Below are 17,220 nucleotides of genomic sequence, written 5' to 3' on the forward strand. Positions count from 1 at the left end.
CTCTTTAATTGTTTTATCAAATGTTATAGTCTTTCTTAACTCCTTGACGAGATTACAAAATAATCAGGAAATTGTTTGAGTAGGTGTCTTCACTGTCTATTCACTGTATCTGAAACAGAATTTTGCAACATTTTAAATACATTTGAAGTTAATGGAATTGACTTGAGGTCACAAAGATACATTATTAAAAAGGTAAGGTTGCTGAAACATGAGGAATAGTGGCAAGGGACTTACCTCAACATAGTCAAATGCACACGAATTACCAGACTCTTCCAGTCTTAGGTCATTAATGGTGAGTGTTACTTTGCGGCCTGGTGACACCCTGAGCTCCCAGCGACACACCCGGTTGTGTGGGTACAAGTTGGGGTAATTGGGAGAGGAGATAGTTCCTGAGGGAGCATTCAACTCTCCCCCACAGACTGCAGTAGAAGGAAAGGAAATGTAAAACTTGTTCTACAATTAACATGACAAATAACATTTTCTAAGTGAATTAATGTTAACCTATTCTTCTCTTTGATCCTAAAGCAAATAAGCTTTCTTTTGATCTGTGCTTTGAGCTACTGGGTCTGCAGTCACAATTATTAACTCAACACATTTGGACAACCTGTTTTATGGAAAACAATCTAAATCCTGATCCAGATGATTGCAAATACCCACAATGTTGAACAGCAGTTGCTAACATATACAGTCAAGGCCAAATGTTTGCATTACCTTGTAAATAACATATAATGTATATAATGGCAGTTTTCCGTTTCAGTGATTTCACCTGTCATTTTTCATGTCTTGCGATGAGTGGAACACAAACTACTTTGTCATAGAAAAACATTCCTGAAGTTTGGTTCAGTTATGAATTAATTACAGGTCTTCTCAAAATGTGACCAAATCTGCTTGCTCGAAAATATACATTAATTCTTGGTGAAATTTCCCTTTTCCCTTCACCATTTTCACCTCAATTAGGTTATGTTCATATTCATCCACACACTTCTGGTAGTCCAATGACTTAATTTTAGAATCACTCCTCTTGACAGAATCAGTGAAGTTCATCTAAATTTGTTGTCTTCTTGGCACAGACTTGTTCTTCTTTACAGTCAAGTTAGGACTTTGAGAAGATAATTCAAAAAAAGTCAATTCTAGCCTGATTTAGACATTCTAGGGTTCTCCTCAGAAATTTTTAGTGTAGCGGCGCACTGTCATCCCGGGGGAAGAGACGACGGTCGCTGTTGTCGATCGGGGGGGGGGGTGGGGGGGTTAGAGACAGTCGCTCATCACCCTCACCTGCTATCGCTATCGTCGGACCAGGGGAGACGGTCGCAATCATCGGACCGGGCGGACGGACGCTCGCTCGTCACCCTCACCCACTACAAAGCAGCTAATATTGAAACTTTGTATAGTGGCGCTGAGCTAGCAGTATAGCGGCGCTGCGCCCCCCTTCCATTGTCTGGGGAGAACCCTGCATTCTTTTAACATTTTGATGTGTGTTTGGGATCATTGTCTCGATGGAACACCAAACGGCACCCATGATCAAATCTTCTAGTTTTCCTGAATAATTTGGAGGTAATCCTCCTTCTTCATTATTCCATTTACTTTCTTTAGAGCAGCAGATCCACTGGCAGCGAAAAAGCCCCACAGCATAATACTACCAGCACCATGCCTGACAACAGGTATGGTATTCTTGGGGTGAAAGCCCTCACCCTCTCGCCTCCAAACATATTGCTGCTCATTGGGGCTAAAAAACTACATTTTTGTTTCATCGGACCACAGAGTTTTCCTCCAGAAGGTTTTTACTTTGTCAATGTCATCAGCAGCAAACTTCAGTGGATTAAAGTTTGCTGCTGATCACATACACTTAATACCATACTTACAAACAGTTGATTGTACAGTTGATCTTGAGACCTGTAACTGCTTTGAAATGGCACCAAGTGGCTTTCCGGACTTGTTCAAATCAAGAATGTGCTCTTTCAGATCAATGTCAGCTCTTTAGACTTGTGGCTGAGTCTAGTGGGTGTATCAAATAAGCCCTATTAACCTTAAGAGGCCATGCTACAAAAATGATGATTCGTTCAACTTTCTATAATCACAAAAATGGATCCTTCAAGCTACTGTATGTATACTTTCGATGTGAGTTGATATATATTCCACTCATTCCATTACAGAAAGCTGTAGAAATAACTGGAACCGAAGACTGGCATGATATACATTTTCCTCACCAGTCCTTGTAAACTTTTGACAACAACTATACATTTGTACTGCATGTGCATATATCATGTTCTATAAATGATTAATGTAGTTTGTGATCTTTAAAGCCTTCTTTACTAGAAGTATTTTTGAATGACTTCACCTTCAACACTGGCTTCAAATGACAGACTGAAGCCAGCTGCATTTCCGCTGGTGTCACTGACAAACTTGACATAGGCAAAACTGTCAGACGTGTCCATGGAAGCTGGAAGTGCATTCCCACAATGCCGGCCCAGTAGGCGTCCTGCAAACAGTACAAAAGAGGACATTTACCTCATAGTTGGTCTAAGTTTGCGTCTTAGTTGTCTTGATTTGTCATTTTCAAGTAAAGAGGCTTTTGCCACAGTTTGTTATTCCTTGAATCTATTTATTATTCATTTAATTCTCATATAGAAACATAGGCTTTTGCTCATAGAATAAATGAACAATATGATTAGTGACAATATGAGTGATACCCATTGGTACTTCAAATTATATTTGAACTGAACAAAAAAACTTGCAATTCTGGACATCAATGTGTTCAGATTGAAAGTAGTTTGAACTTCAATATCTCAATTGATTTGGAGTAAACAAATCAATTCCACTGATGTAAACTGAAATGGCAACGCGCAGTTTGTGTGTGTATGATGTATTTCAAACAAACCAGCTCTTCATTTATTTCCCTCCCCTTCTCTCTTTGTGTCAGGGAATCATATCATTTTGAGGAGGGAATTTGCAGATGCATCTGCCATCAGAAATCTGTTAAGCAACTTTAATCTCAGAGAATCATATCAAATTTTGGAAATGTTTTTTTCATTAATTCAATACTATTATATGGGGATGGCTTTTAAGACTCAGTCTTCCTGTATACTCACCTGAGGCATTGTACTCTCTGATCTCCACATAGTCAGCAACACATCCTGGAGTGGTCTGCAGGCTTAGGTTTCCATAGCTGAGAGTGAGATAGTGCCCTGTGGGCCCCTCCAGGTACCACTCACAGCTAGAGCCATCAGGGTAGTTGGATCCTGGGAAGCCAGGGCTTTGGATTGCACCCCTCTGACCTATATAGGTACCTCCACATACTCCTGTAAGGAAATGGGAATCCAAAATGTAGGACCATTAGTGTTTGGGTCATTTCCATTTACAAGGGACAGAATAATATGCCTTTAATGTCATTGAACAGTGTACACAGGAATTTCAGTGCAACCCCCAGTGGTCAAACAAATAAAAACACTAGTACACAGGTCAAGAGAAATAACTGGAGAATTGACCTAATGTGCATGTTTTATATTGAAGTATAAAACTTGCAGGCAACACAGAATAATACCTAAGAGCTTACGGTTGGGTTCAACGGTGAAAGGACACAGGGCCACAATGATCCTTCAGAGGGCTCAAAACCAGCTACTCAAGAATGCAACACATTCATTTCACCTTCGAAACCCAACCCTAACTATTGATGTTTCCATGTTTGTTGAGAAGGTACAACCATCACAACACACCAAAGGTAAGTGTCCTTAACGACTCTGTAAGGACACTCCCACACATAGCTTAAAGACCTGCACCTCTGCTCCAGTTAGTTAGAACTGAAGAAGCCTCTTGGATGAAAGGTGACACGTCTTCAAGAAACTGAAATAAATCCAGATGCCTATATTTCCACGCTTACAATTACCATGACCTGGATGACTATGAACCTTCATCAACATACTCAAGTACTTCTAGAAACCTGTCGTCAAGCCTACTATACAGGAGTTTGGTGGCAGCTAATTATGTACTGCATAATTTCAAGCAAAATATTTCCCAACACAAAAAGCCTGATTTTGACACCAAGTGCCAAAGTGTCTCTGTTTGTTTACTCTTATTGAATAAGGTATTTGCTTGTTTGGTTTTGGCTGGATTAGGAAAACCATCTTTTAGGTCCCATCAGATTGTGGGTACTGCCTGTGTTTTGCTTACCTATGGAGTACTTTGCTTTGAAGCCTTTGTGTACAACGCTGGTGTCAGTACGAAACCTTAGCAGCATGGAGGAAGCTGTTGAATGTTGGGTAGATGGTCGGGTGTTGCCACAGAGCCGGGAAATTAATTCAGCGTTGAGAGCTGAGCCATCATGCAGCTCCAAGTAGTCATGCACACAACTGAGAAATACATGAATGAATACCTGAAAATATATCTTGTGAAGGTAATGATGAAAAGACAATATCATGCGAAAAATAGTTAAACACGAATCACCATTGTTTTTAACTTCTCAGTTTTAAGATCAGCTTTATGAGCAGTGATCCTCCAACAATGTCTGGCCTATAACCCAATTTTAGGTCTCTCAACTTTGACCCTACCAGCTATACAGTTGTCAAGCTATCATATGAATATTAGAATAGCTTATTTGTAAGCACAAATGATAATCTTATTTCAAAGTAATGGTGAATTTCTTATATATAGATGAGTTCACTGCATGTATCAAAAAAACAAGATATTAAACTTTAGAAATGGAAAGCAAAAAGGCAGAGGAGGAATATAGTTTCCAAATAATGTACACATGAAACTGAATCTAAACAGTAATGCGCATGTAGAAAGGTGAAAAAGATAAGAAAATATCACCCATAAGAGAAGGTAGCAGCTGTACCTGGTAGAGGGCTCAATGTAGAATTCATCCTCAAAATCAATTTGGACAGCTTCTCCATTGGGCACAACAATAACCCAGATACAGTCAATGTTGTGGGGGTAATTCTGAGGATAGTTAGGTGAAGTGATATACCCTGGAGGATCATTATCATTTAGCTCAATGAAGCCTCCACATGCTGTGGAAAAAGAGAAAGAATAACTTTATATTGTAACACGATGTTGACCATTATTACTCACTGGATCAAGACCATATTCTCCAATCCTTAATAATGAATACATAGGAGCTGTATACATTTTACGCAAACAAAAGTCTCTTACTGGACACATTCTTAAATGTGTCTTCATCAAAAGGGTCTGAAAACCAATATGACGAGGTAAAGCCAGATGTTCCAATCTCAGCTACACACAACTGCACAACAGACATCACTAACACAAGAGCAGTAAAAACAAACTAGCAACTATTACTGTTCATAATGTTAACAGCAAGAGAGGGTGAGATTCTATGAGATTCAGAACACAGAGGGGAGCTTGGGATTCTAACACGGAAGCTCCCAACCAATTTTTTTCAGAACTTTAGATGTAACTTCAGTTCAATCAAAATTGATGCAAATTTCAGCAGTTGGGCACTAACTGTAATTAAAGTACCTTGATTGACTCCGTAAGCTGTGTGTGGGCATAAAGTGGGCTAATCCCTCAATCAATGTAACCAACCTCTCCCTTTCACGTCACCTATAATCATGAGTGTTTTTAGTCCCTTAACCTACAATAAGAGAATGAGTCTCTGTAACTAAATATGTTTAGTAGAAAGACACATCAAATTTAACACCCATTTTAGAAACTTGAATTGAGAATGTGTGTTGTTGTTTTTTTCTTTCACTGCTAGCTGGTTTGCATGCTAACATCAGTAGACATCTGAGAAGTCAGAGTTTGGCTGGTTATAGTGATTTCAATGGTTATTTTGGCACTTTCACTCTGAAACGTTCTCTATATTGGGGTTTGTAAACGTGTCAATAATCTGTGTGGGCTTCCCTCCCACTCCCACAGATAGTGTCCCTGTAGTGAGTTTTGCTGTAAAGACATCAACCATGTTGATATGATGAATTGTACTGTGACGGAAAAATAGAAAAGATACTGGTTGTACCTTGACTGTGGGCTTCAAAGGTCAGCTTAAAGCCGGTGGCCTCATTAGTAGCATCAGACACAAAGTGAACAAAGAGGTGGTTGTCAGTAGTCTGGAGGAGGGATGGCGGACTTGAACCACAAATACGTTCCCCCAGCAGTGGAGATGAACCATCCGGACCATTCCTGAGCTGTGGTGATAGCAGTGAATGAATAAGTGGGAGTGATGGAAGAAGCAATTTACCAACTGATCATCAATAGTCCAAAACCTCAGACAAAGAGAGGTGAAAATAGAATGAAGCTGTCGCACCTGACGAGTATTATGAAATATAAACTTAATTCTAATTCACATTTTGAGGTGGTTTCACACTTGTAATTCAGGGCAGTTTGGCCTAAGGTTAGAGAGGTGACTTTGTGATCAGAGGATGTCTGGAACTAGATCCCCAAAAGATCCCCAAGACCCCCTTACTACCATCACTGTGGCATCCTCGACCAAGGCAATTAACCCCAACCACTCCAGTGAGCTGCTCAGTTGCCAGCAGATCAAACTGCGGCCACACTGGGCAGCCCCCAGGCGTGAATGTGATCAGGGCATTCCTAAAAAGAGAGCACTGCTCTCAGAGAATCCTCCCTGAATAAATGAATGACATTAGTCTGTGTGTGGTCTTTGCAGTTCTCTTGTAAAGTACTGGGTGCTAAAGTAGACCCCATTTCTTTACCAACAGGTCTGCCTGGGAAAATACCTGTATTTAAGTGTCAAAGGGGTAAGATAGTAATGTTATTGTGTGCATTTTAAGCCCCCAGTGTTTTTAACTTGTAACATTTCTGATTTTAGTGTGTAGTTTTATCTGTGTATTTTTATTGCATGTATTGTACATTGGGAGAGTGTTGTGCTTTTATTTTGAAAAACCTTGTCCCGGTCGTGACACCCCTCAGCACAATCAGCGCACCTTCATTTTAGCCTTTCAGCGCCCCTTTCACCAGACCCCAGGTCTTGTCATTTTTTATGGACTTTTACCTGTGGTTTTAACCTGATTTTATTCTGTGAATAAATATCAGTGTTCATCCTGTTAAAGTATATGTTGTTTCTTTTTCCCCCTTCATTACACAAGTGTAACACATAAATACCATACATATGATTACCAAATGATCTTGCATAATCGCTGATATACGTTAACTGACAATCAGCAGATGGATTTAATAGTTTACTTTTAAATCCATGCTCAAACTAGAATGGCACTCAAGTAGAACAGAAGACTCCTGGGTTGATCTGTTCTGCTTTCAAATTACAATCAAACTCGAGTCATATGTGGTGGTGGAAGAACTATGAATCCAACTTGAGAATCCTTACAGAGATCTGACACATTGTCAATGTGTAAGTAAAAGAAACACAGTGTTCATAATTATTCCATGTTCATGAAGTGGTTTGAGAGTGTGCACAGGAATGTGTGAATGTTGTAAATGTCTTGTTATTTATATGGGAATTTTGTGTTGATTCTGACATGCAAAACTGTTTCTTGTAGATGTATGGGTCTGACTATATTCATAATACAGATGTGACATCCATGTGCTGTTTACCTCCAGGTAGTCTCCTGAACTGCAGCCAGTTCCATAGCCCTGAATCTGGAAAGGGCTCTGGAAAGTCACAGAAATCCTGAAGCCAGGCGTCACCATTACATGCCAGCTACAATCCAGACCAGGCAGGTAGTTGTCGGGGTAAAAGGGACTACTCAGCACACCCCTGTCTACATGCAGTAGGCCACCGCAACCTGAAAAGACAAGTATTAGCATTAGTCTTATGAATACAGCACGATTTTTACTGTTGAAGTGTAAGCGCAATAGCAGAGAATGACAGCAAATGTATGGAAAAGGAAGAAGATACGATTGATAATGTTACTGTCCAGCATTCAATTTCAAATGGATTTTAAATACTGGATGACCAAGAACTTTTATCAAGTTAAAGGAGAGTCAAGATGTGTTGTAGTCCCCCCATATTTTCAAGAGTGTGAAGCTGCAAACACCGTCTGTTACACCTAATTTCATGAGTTGGTGGTTGAGGAAAAACTTTGAGGAAAAACCAGAGAGACAGCTACAGCAAATTCTCAGTTTTTCTATACTTTCGGTAAATTCTGAATTAAATGCAATACATTAAGTTGTTTCCTTCCTTGTAAAAGGTGTCAGTTTGTCTCAGCATCGCTGTACCAGCCTGCTTGCTTCTGTATCTAAAATCTTAGCTGCAAACATTTAGCAGCTGTTTGAACACACTGTTTACACTGATTTCACCATTTACACTACCTTTATGAAATAAGACTACAATTTATCAATGGTAAACACATTCTACACAATAAACAGTAACTAATTTAGGCTACTTTCTGTCTCCTGGGAAGTCTCCTGCACATGCACGGAACAGGGAAAAACTTAGCTTCATAAAAACAAATGTAATGTCAACCTCTTATATTGTTTTTGCGGTAAGACACCATTTATTACACGAGCATTATTTAAAAAGGTAAGATCCAATCCAGAACCTAACCTTGTACATCTGCTATTTATTATTGTGATACTACATTAGTTATTATTCACCCTGCAGCGAACCGTGGCCATCCCCTCAGGCACTCATTCATCACTACATGAAGGAGGGGGGGTTTCATTAAATAAATGCTGACTAAGTTATCCTAAAGAGAGATAGTTGAAAAGATTGGTAGTTAAAGAAAGATGATTTTTGAGGTCATCAAATACCGAGGCTATGGGTCGAGGGGCCCAATCCAAAGCAGCCTCAGGTTTTACTACCTGGGAATGAAACTCTACAATCGTTGATTTTTCTCTAGAATTACTCTTCACTGTTATGGTACTATGTCTTGTTTATTTACTCTAAGACTTGAAAAAATGTTGTATTTTTCCAGGAAGTTGAGTGGTGGAAGTCTTGGCCATGCCAGTAACCACCTGGAGTCTCTGCTGGTTGCCTGACAAGAGTTCATGTGAGCACTCCACTGAAGGGCTTTATTTTTTACCTTTGCTCAGAGGGTTATGTTTTACCCGCTGTCCATTGGTTTGTCAGCAGGATTAGACAAAACTGCTGACTGGTTTTCAGATTAATCCCAGAATAGATCCCATTAATTTTCCTCAGGAAAAGGGGATGGATACAGGATTTTTTTCTCTCTTTCTATAACAGTGTGAAATACGGGTGTTTTTCCCCATTTTCATTAATTTCTCAGAGAATAATGCACAGATCTTGATGAAGAAAATCAGGCATATTTAGGTGGCTGGTGTGTATGAGTACAAAAGAGGACTGTTGGGTTTTAGTGTAGCCCAGAGTAGACAAACCAAACACTGGCTCTGAAGAGGGCCATTCGTGTTTTGGGGTTTTAGTAGTTGGGCAGGGTGAGGCAAGGGTTGTTCAGCTGTTTGCAATCTGCAACCACACCGTTTAATACTACTGAATCCTACACACTGTACCTTTAAAATGGTTGAACCAAAGCAAGTGCATGCAAAGTCACTGCTGCACACAGTAGAGCGCAATTCCTACTTTTATCTGATTAATACTGGCTCTGGATTGGTTTTGAAAAACTGAGTGTAACGAATACATAAGTCTGGCATCTGACCTCTAGAGTAGGAAGCATTAAAGCCTCGGCCACTGATGCTGCTGTCTGAGGAGAAGTGAATGAACATGGAGTCTCCCGTTGAGTGGAAAGAGCCTGGAAGATGCCGACCACATACAGTAGCCAGAATGGGGGACAGACTAGTTGCACCTGAGAACACAAAAGGAAATCATTTGATGTAAAGAAGAACAAGTAGACCTATCACATCAGCATGGGGCTGTCACCAAAGTTATACCAGTGACTCAATACAGGTATGGCTCATTGCTTTTCATGGTGATGGTTTAAATCACTTTTCTACTGAAAAGGCTTTTTCATCTGTCGTCTGTTCTTCCTCCTCTTTTTGAATTTTTTTTTTTTTTTTTATGTAACCTCAAAACTAACACAAAAACACAATCATACAATTTATGATTGCACAACAATATCAATATAATACTAAAGAAACAGATATCTAATATACATAGATTCATTGCTAATAAATACAAAAACTATGTTTGACCTGACATATTTATATGTATTATATCTGCAGAATTTGATTGCTAGTGTAAATCTTGTCAGACATGCATTTGAAAACGTTATAGCTGTTTTTGGGCTAAACTCAGACGGCATTTTGTGGTTCATCAATGTAAATACCAAAATAAAGCAGACTTTATCCCAATTAGTGACATCATACAGCAGTTTTCACTTTTTTTTCCTAATAGCTATGCAGCCTGATTTGATGAGTAAACAATGTCAGCATTATATGTATGCGACACAATAAATACAATTAATATTGTTTTTTCAAAGTGTGATTTGTGATACAAGAAGATAAAATATGCAGAGGCATCAATGTCCTGACATTTAGTACCTATATATAGGTCATGCTCCAAAAACACTAGATCCTACACTCTCTATAAGCCCCCTTTCTGAATTCCACATCCTCAGTTCAAGACAGACTTTTAGAAAATATTATTTTCAAATGCATATTTCAAACTTGAAGTGTCCAAACACAGGATTATTTTGATGTGTAAAACCATTAAAATAAAAGTGAACACCAGATTTTCAATTACCTACACAAGCTTACCATCTCTGATAACAAGGCTGTCAAAGTAACACATAGGGTAGTCCTCCATGTCCAGAAACAAAAGGTTGAACTCTACAGTTGAGTCTGGAGAACGTATCAACCAGGTACACTCCTGGTTAGCTGGGTAATTTTCAGGCCAGTCAGGAGAAAAAAGGAAGCCAGGACTCTCCCCCGTCATTAGTAGTCCACCACATGCACCTGAGAGAGAGAGATGGTAATGCATACAGACAGAAGTGATTAACTGACCCATTGAAGATCATTCACAGTTAAAGCTAGGGTCTGTAATGTTGTTCAGAAACACATTTTGTTATACTGGGTGAAATGGTCCTGCTATCCTGAGAGTAGTCAATACATGATGTATTCAGAAAAAGGAACGATAATAATCAGACATCTGTGGCAGCTGCAGGACTGAGAAAAAGCTGACCAATTTGTTTTGGGGGGGATTTGTTATTTTCACGAAATATGTAAGGTTTGCCAACTTGGCTACGTTTGTAGCTTGTATTAGCCCAATGCTAACGTTAGCTTCTTTGTGTGTTGTTTTTAGCCATGAGAATGGCTAATGAGTCGGCCCAGTTTCCACTGGATACGGTCCACTGCGTTGCGCCTTCGATCCGGTTTTGCTCCGCCTTCTGGCAGTCCCCATCGGTTGCGGTTTGAGTCCGCTACAGCACAGTACGGTAGACACAAGCCCGGATCCCAAACCAGGCCATCTGGGGGCCTCGAGCTCCCAGAGGCCTCCATCACACAGTGTTTTTTTTTTTTTTTTTCTTGTGAGTAGACCTCATTAAGTGTGTGACGAATTACAACGTTATAGCCTACCTGATTTATTTGCAAATAAAAATATGACTGTTTGTTTTGCTGTCTGTGTTCGGGCGATGATGACGGGGACGTAGGCCTCTTTTATATATAGTCTATTGATCGTACACATGTACACACATAGATGACAGATAAAAAGAAAAAGAAAAAAAAAGGCAGATGACAGTGAAATTTTAATCTAGACACGTATTGCTGTTGAGATGATTGTTAGCTAGTCTAAAAGGAAAAACATGGAAAAAAAATTAAGTGGTGTGAGATAGAGGGCTCTAAATAAAAAGCAAAACTGGAGAGGGATAAAAGACATTCGCAACTCTGGCAGAGCATTTCGAACATCTCAAGCTTTCTCACCGCATCTAACTTTAGGTCTTGTGGGAGCTTAAACGTTAGTGGAGAGCTAGCACTATAGGATGAGAATGTTGATGGCATCAGCGACAGTGACGAGCAGGACCGCTACTCGGCAGATGCCTCCACAGCAGGGTGCATCACACTCGACTGAGACAGTCACTTGTTCACCGGCGGCCCCACCCGCATCTTTGACCAGCCTGGAGGGCCCACCTGACGGCCGTGGTGGGGCCAATGATGCTGCAGGTGATCCCATGAGTGATCCCGTGGACAATGCTGTGGATGATGCCACAGATGACAGCATGGACCTGCCAGTGACAACGCTGCTGGGTTTTATTTTGAAAAGTAACCGGATGTTGTTTGTTATTTCAGCGCTTTACTTCCTGTCTGCTCTGTGCTAAATTCAGCTGAATTGCTGCTCTCCTTCTCCCTGCTGAGTCCCACTGCCAGATGCACGTTCAAGTTTGTGGGGGCGTGGCTTTGGACGAAGCACTGACGGGATGGGGAGGGTGGAACTGAGAGGCGGTGCCACTTTCAAATCTTGCAAGCTCTCCAGGATTGTAGACCCTAGCTTTAAGTGTGGGGTTGATGCTATCCTTTTTTTAGTTTTCTTTTTTTTTTTTTTTTTTATTGATAAGACAGCCTAGAGATAACAGGAATCAGGATGAGACAGAGGGGGGTTACATGCAGCAAAGGGCCACAGGTCAGACTTGAACACCGAGCTATCTCTTTAAGTGGACAAGCTTTAATAGTCCAAAATTCCCTAAAGGGATTAGATCGTAGCTGGTTTTGCAGCTGCCAGCAGTAGCCGTCTTGCTTGAATATAGAGCCAAATAATAAAAATGTTTAAATTATTGAATTCAACTGCATTTTGTGGCATTAAGTTGAGTATTGCTGACCTTATTATGAACATCTATGAATGAATGATTAGACTTCAATGAACATTAAACACAAGTGGAAAAGGGTTTTGGTGTTCACAGAGAAACCAGATGTGGTGTATAACTTATCTAGGCTTTCCACAGAAGTAAGTTAGACACAATATTGGTGTGATTCCTTATGGGCTTATGACAACTCCTGTTGTAACAGCACAGCTTATATGGTACACAGGCTGAATAATGCAGATTTTTTCTTCTTCAAGTAATGAGCCAACATTGACAGTGTAAAGCTAAAGTCTGCACTTAATTACTCAATTGGGACTACGTTGCTACCTTCTTTGCCTAACTTATCTTTTTGAATGGACAGCAGCATGAAATACGCACATTTTTAATATGATGTGGTTCTATGTATGGTGGCTTAAAGGGGATAAACAGTTTTGTCCGACCTGGTGTAATCGTTGGTGGTGGTCCAGACTCCTGCACAGCGGTCCATTCCACAAGGAAGCCTCGTCCTCCAACCACTGTATCTGACTGGAACTCCAGGGTGATGGTGCTTGCAGTACTTCTTAGTGGAGGAGGCAGGGCAAGACCACAAAATGTCCCAATGGGGTAGTAATGAACACTGGGGCCATCAAATATCTGTAAAGTAACACAATTTGAGGGCAGAATGGATGCATTATCATATCAGTGGACCCTCCCTGGACTGTTGCCACCACTTGGCTCTCACCAGGGCTCTGTCTGTAGCTCTCATTTTAATGAGCTGGCATTGAAAGTTTGTTATATTGCCAAACCAAACATATATCACTAACAATAATATTAAAAACCATGTAAGCTATTTAATTAATAATGACAAAAGTGACAACGATAATAAGGAGAATGTTTAGTCACTGTGTCTGTACAATCACCAACCCTAATATATAGGGCATTGTAATTTAAATATGAAAGTCAATTATAAGCAAACAAACAATGTAAATGTCATTTTGTGCACACAAAAAGGAAAATCGCGATTTAATGTGGTATAATTTCAATGAATGTCCCTCAGGTTGTGGCAAGAGGCCGGATAATTAGCTTTTATGATGCAGCACCTGTTTTTCAGATATTTCAGTTTTGTCCCTTTTTGACCGTGTGTTTAAACCTAAAGGTGCCCAAAAACAAATGAAGAGAGAAAACAGGGTCTCACATAAGGTTGAGGCAAAATGGCTTGCTTGTGGTCCCTACACAGTAGTTCAGGCAGTAAGTTTTATGTACATGTATGAAAGTCCACATGTGGATCACACCTGTATCTTCAAAGAAAGCGCCATGACCAAAAACCCAACAGCCAATCGCCCATTTTTAATCTAGTGCTTATTCGTTGGAATTTGCATATGTTGAACTATAACTAAATCCTCCAACTGCTTTAATCGGCTTCTACCCAACATCTTAACACATTTTACATGAAAAGATGTAAAAACTTGATTATTTTTGCTGAGCATGTCATGGTGCCAATTTTGAGGATTCACAAGGACAATGGAAGTTGCTGTAAATCTACTGTGTAAGCTTTAATCTGCTTTACCAGTCCTGGACTATACACATTAACATGCCAATATTCAGTTACTATCATAGCACCACCCAGTGGTACCCAGAAACCTGGCATTGTTTTAAAACTGAGGTAATACTCCTCGCCTCAAATCTGGTGAGAAAACATCAAAGATCTTCATGATACTGCATTATGAAGATTATTGCATGTTGATGGTGCAAACATTCTGACTGTAACTGTAAAAGGATGAATCAAGGATGCAATGTGATTTCCAAGCACATACGATCTTACTTTGAGCTGGTCGTAGTAACAGTCATATAGGTCTTCTATGTCCATATCCAAGAATTGGATCTGGATAAAGCTGTCTCCTTCCACAGATATGGTCCAGCGGTAGTTGGCATTATTAGGATACGTTCTTGGATAAAGCGGGGATGCTATCTGTCCAGAGTCCCCTGTCAGATCATTACCATACACTAGGAAACCAAATGGAAGTCAAAGTTAGATTTATCATTTTCTCTTATTTTGTGTTTTGTCGAGACTACATAGAACTCATGACATCAGTTAGATATTTTTAGGACTAGGAAGAGATGAAAAAGTCTATTTACTGTAAGCACAAATTCATATGTAGTAACATCAAAATTTACAAAAATATACTCTGAAGTAATATACTAATATTATTTCACAGTAATATATTACCATATATAAGACATCACCATCATGTTACTATCATTTTTAATGAAGCAGTCAATAGACACATTACTTTAATGCCACAGCTGTTAAATTGGGCTAATTTTAAGCACTTTATATGAATGTATTACTGGTGCAAAAGGTTTGAGCACCTGTAACAGTGAAATTTGTAGTTGTGACAGTGATTGTGTATGTGTATCAGTAAATGTGTGGTCACATACTCTACTTGTAGATTTTTTTTTCTCTCCACAAATACAACACAACACTTACACATTCACAAATTCTTACAGGTGCACAAATCCTATTTTACAAGTCACAGATTGAAAAACTGACACGCTCACATTTTGGCTACCTATATTTGGTGCAAAACATATTTATGTACCTGTATCAAACAATGTGAAGTTGGCTTTGAGAGTGCAGGGTGGCTGGGTCAAGTGCAGCTACATCTGACCATATAGAAATGCTATTGTATGCTGCATGCATTCAGTCTATGTCAGAAAAGGTGAGTGCTGATCTGAGATTGACTGATCCCACAGCCAATCGGGGAGGGGCTTTTGTCCATGTTTACATGTGGGATGCCAGCCATCACTCCGATCTCCGTGGCCATATCAGCCACACTGAATGTACAGATAGTCTCATGTTCATATTCTTATGGTAAATGCAGAGAAACAGCATATTTACTTCCGGTTATTCAAAATAAAGGTATTAAGAACTGTGAGCTATAATTCGAACCTACATTTAAAATAAAATGTTACATTAAAGTGTTTCATGTGCCCATGATGAATAAAAAAAACTTAATATCAAGTATCTTTACTGCACCAGTGTGGAGAAATGCCAAAATAATCCCATATTTACGCCTCCAGATTGCATATTTTACCATATCTGAGATGCTGTAAAAAGACATGACCACACAGATCGGAGTGACGGCTGGCTTGACCGCATGTAAACAGAAGTCCCTCTCCTCTGATTGGCTGTGGAATCAGTCAATCTCAGATCAGCTGAATTTAGTTTAACATTGTGATTATACACACACTGCAAGTGTGGAGCAGCGTCAAGCTCTACCAGTCCACTTTCCATACTGTCATCTGTAGATGGACTTGAACCAGCCACCATATCTCAGTGGATTTGTGATTTGTAGTTGAAGGAAACAGAATCTGTGACTCGTGGGGAAGATTCGAGAGCTTCTACTTATCGATTTGTGTTTGTGTTTTGAAAGAACACAACAACATGTTTTGCACTAAATAAACTAAAACAATAGGAGCAAAAATGTGAGTATGTCAGTTTTGTAATCTGTGACTTGTAAAATAGAATGTGTGCACCTGTAATTAAGAATTTGTGAATGTGTAAGTGTTGTGTTGTATTTGTGGAGAGAAAAAACAAGTACACAACTCATAGAGTATGTGACCACACATTTAGTGATACACATACACAATCACTGTACACAACTACAAATTTCCACTGTTACAGGTGCTCAAACCATTTGCACCAATAATACCTTCATAACTGTAAGTCTTATCCTATTTTAACTGCAAATATTGTGTACTGTACAGAAATTCAACATCTTTACCAATGGCCTTAACACAGATTGTGGAAAGTAATCTATGTATAAAAGACAGTGGTGAATTATCTTCATACACACATACTCACAGTGTGAGAAGGTGGCCCTGAATCCTGCTCCGCTGACTGATGCATCTGAAACAAACTTAACCCACAGGATGTGACCAATCACAGAGGTGTAGTTGGAAGGCAGCGAATTTCCACAGAAACGACCAACCAGAGACCCAGTGGAGTTGCCCTCTCTGATTTCCAGGTAGTCATTTTGACAGCCAGAGTCTCCCTGTAGATGAAAGACACTGAGCAAAACACACGATTGTTACTTACAAGTATGATTAATAAACTACAACAGGGAATGTGCACCTTATATCTTGCTAGAAATCTTCAATATCTGGCTGGGTTTGTTTTTACTATCTCTGTTCAGGTTTATAAGACTGGCTTTCATAGAAAACAAGATTTGATGATGCAGATGTTGCAGCCCTTAGCATTTCTGTATTGTGGCAGGATAGGCCTTTCTTAGCACTTTCTCCTTCTTTGGCAGCTTCTCCCTCTCATTGCTGCTCATGCAAATGGCTGGCAGTGAAACTCTCCTGACCACACTGTGCAGTCATTTAAAGCTGCACACCTCTTAGAAATAGTAGTCAGGGTGCAACTGCTTAAAAATGCTGTTTGTGTTTAAAACACTGCAGGTGTGTGGGATTTTACACTGAAAACAATCAGCGGCAGTTTTCTGATGCAAATCACAGACAGTCAGATAAACATGGTATATGGATAGAGAATAAACAGGGATAAACTTCACAACTTGTTGCTGGGCCAAACAAAGCT

At 39.7% G+C, this 17,220-nt stretch overlaps 1 protein-coding gene across 1 annotated transcript in view; it reads right to left on the minus strand.

Annotated features, from left to right (window-relative positions):
- The window catches only part of cubn (cubilin (intrinsic factor-cobalamin receptor)), a 127,396-nt gene that overhangs the window by 56,965 nt on the left and 53,211 nt on the right, over window positions 1-17,220 (minus strand). Inside the window, exons 37-48 of the mRNA XM_037079515.1 lie at window positions 16,489-16,694; window positions 14,446-14,627; window positions 13,085-13,277; window positions 10,606-10,803; window positions 9,549-9,695; window positions 7,528-7,718; window positions 5,972-6,140; window positions 4,832-5,006; window positions 4,168-4,346; window positions 3,090-3,299; window positions 2,339-2,479; window positions 235-419 (exon numbers count right to left, since the gene is read on the minus strand). Of these exons, the coding sequence (XP_036935410.1) occupies window positions 235-419; window positions 2,339-2,479; window positions 3,090-3,299; window positions 4,168-4,346; window positions 4,832-5,006; window positions 5,972-6,140; window positions 7,528-7,718; window positions 9,549-9,695; window positions 10,606-10,803; window positions 13,085-13,277; window positions 14,446-14,627; window positions 16,489-16,694 (2,176 nt within the window). The remainder of the gene's footprint in view (window positions 1-234; window positions 420-2,338; window positions 2,480-3,089; window positions 3,300-4,167; window positions 4,347-4,831; window positions 5,007-5,971; window positions 6,141-7,527; window positions 7,719-9,548; window positions 9,696-10,605; window positions 10,804-13,084; window positions 13,278-14,445; window positions 14,628-16,488; window positions 16,695-17,220) is intronic.

The sequence above is a fragment of the Acanthopagrus latus genome, chromosome 19, assembly GCF_904848185.1.
Source record: "Acanthopagrus latus isolate v.2019 chromosome 19, fAcaLat1.1, whole genome shotgun sequence".
Classification (NCBI taxonomy): domain Eukaryota; kingdom Metazoa; phylum Chordata; class Actinopteri; order Spariformes; family Sparidae; genus Acanthopagrus; species Acanthopagrus latus.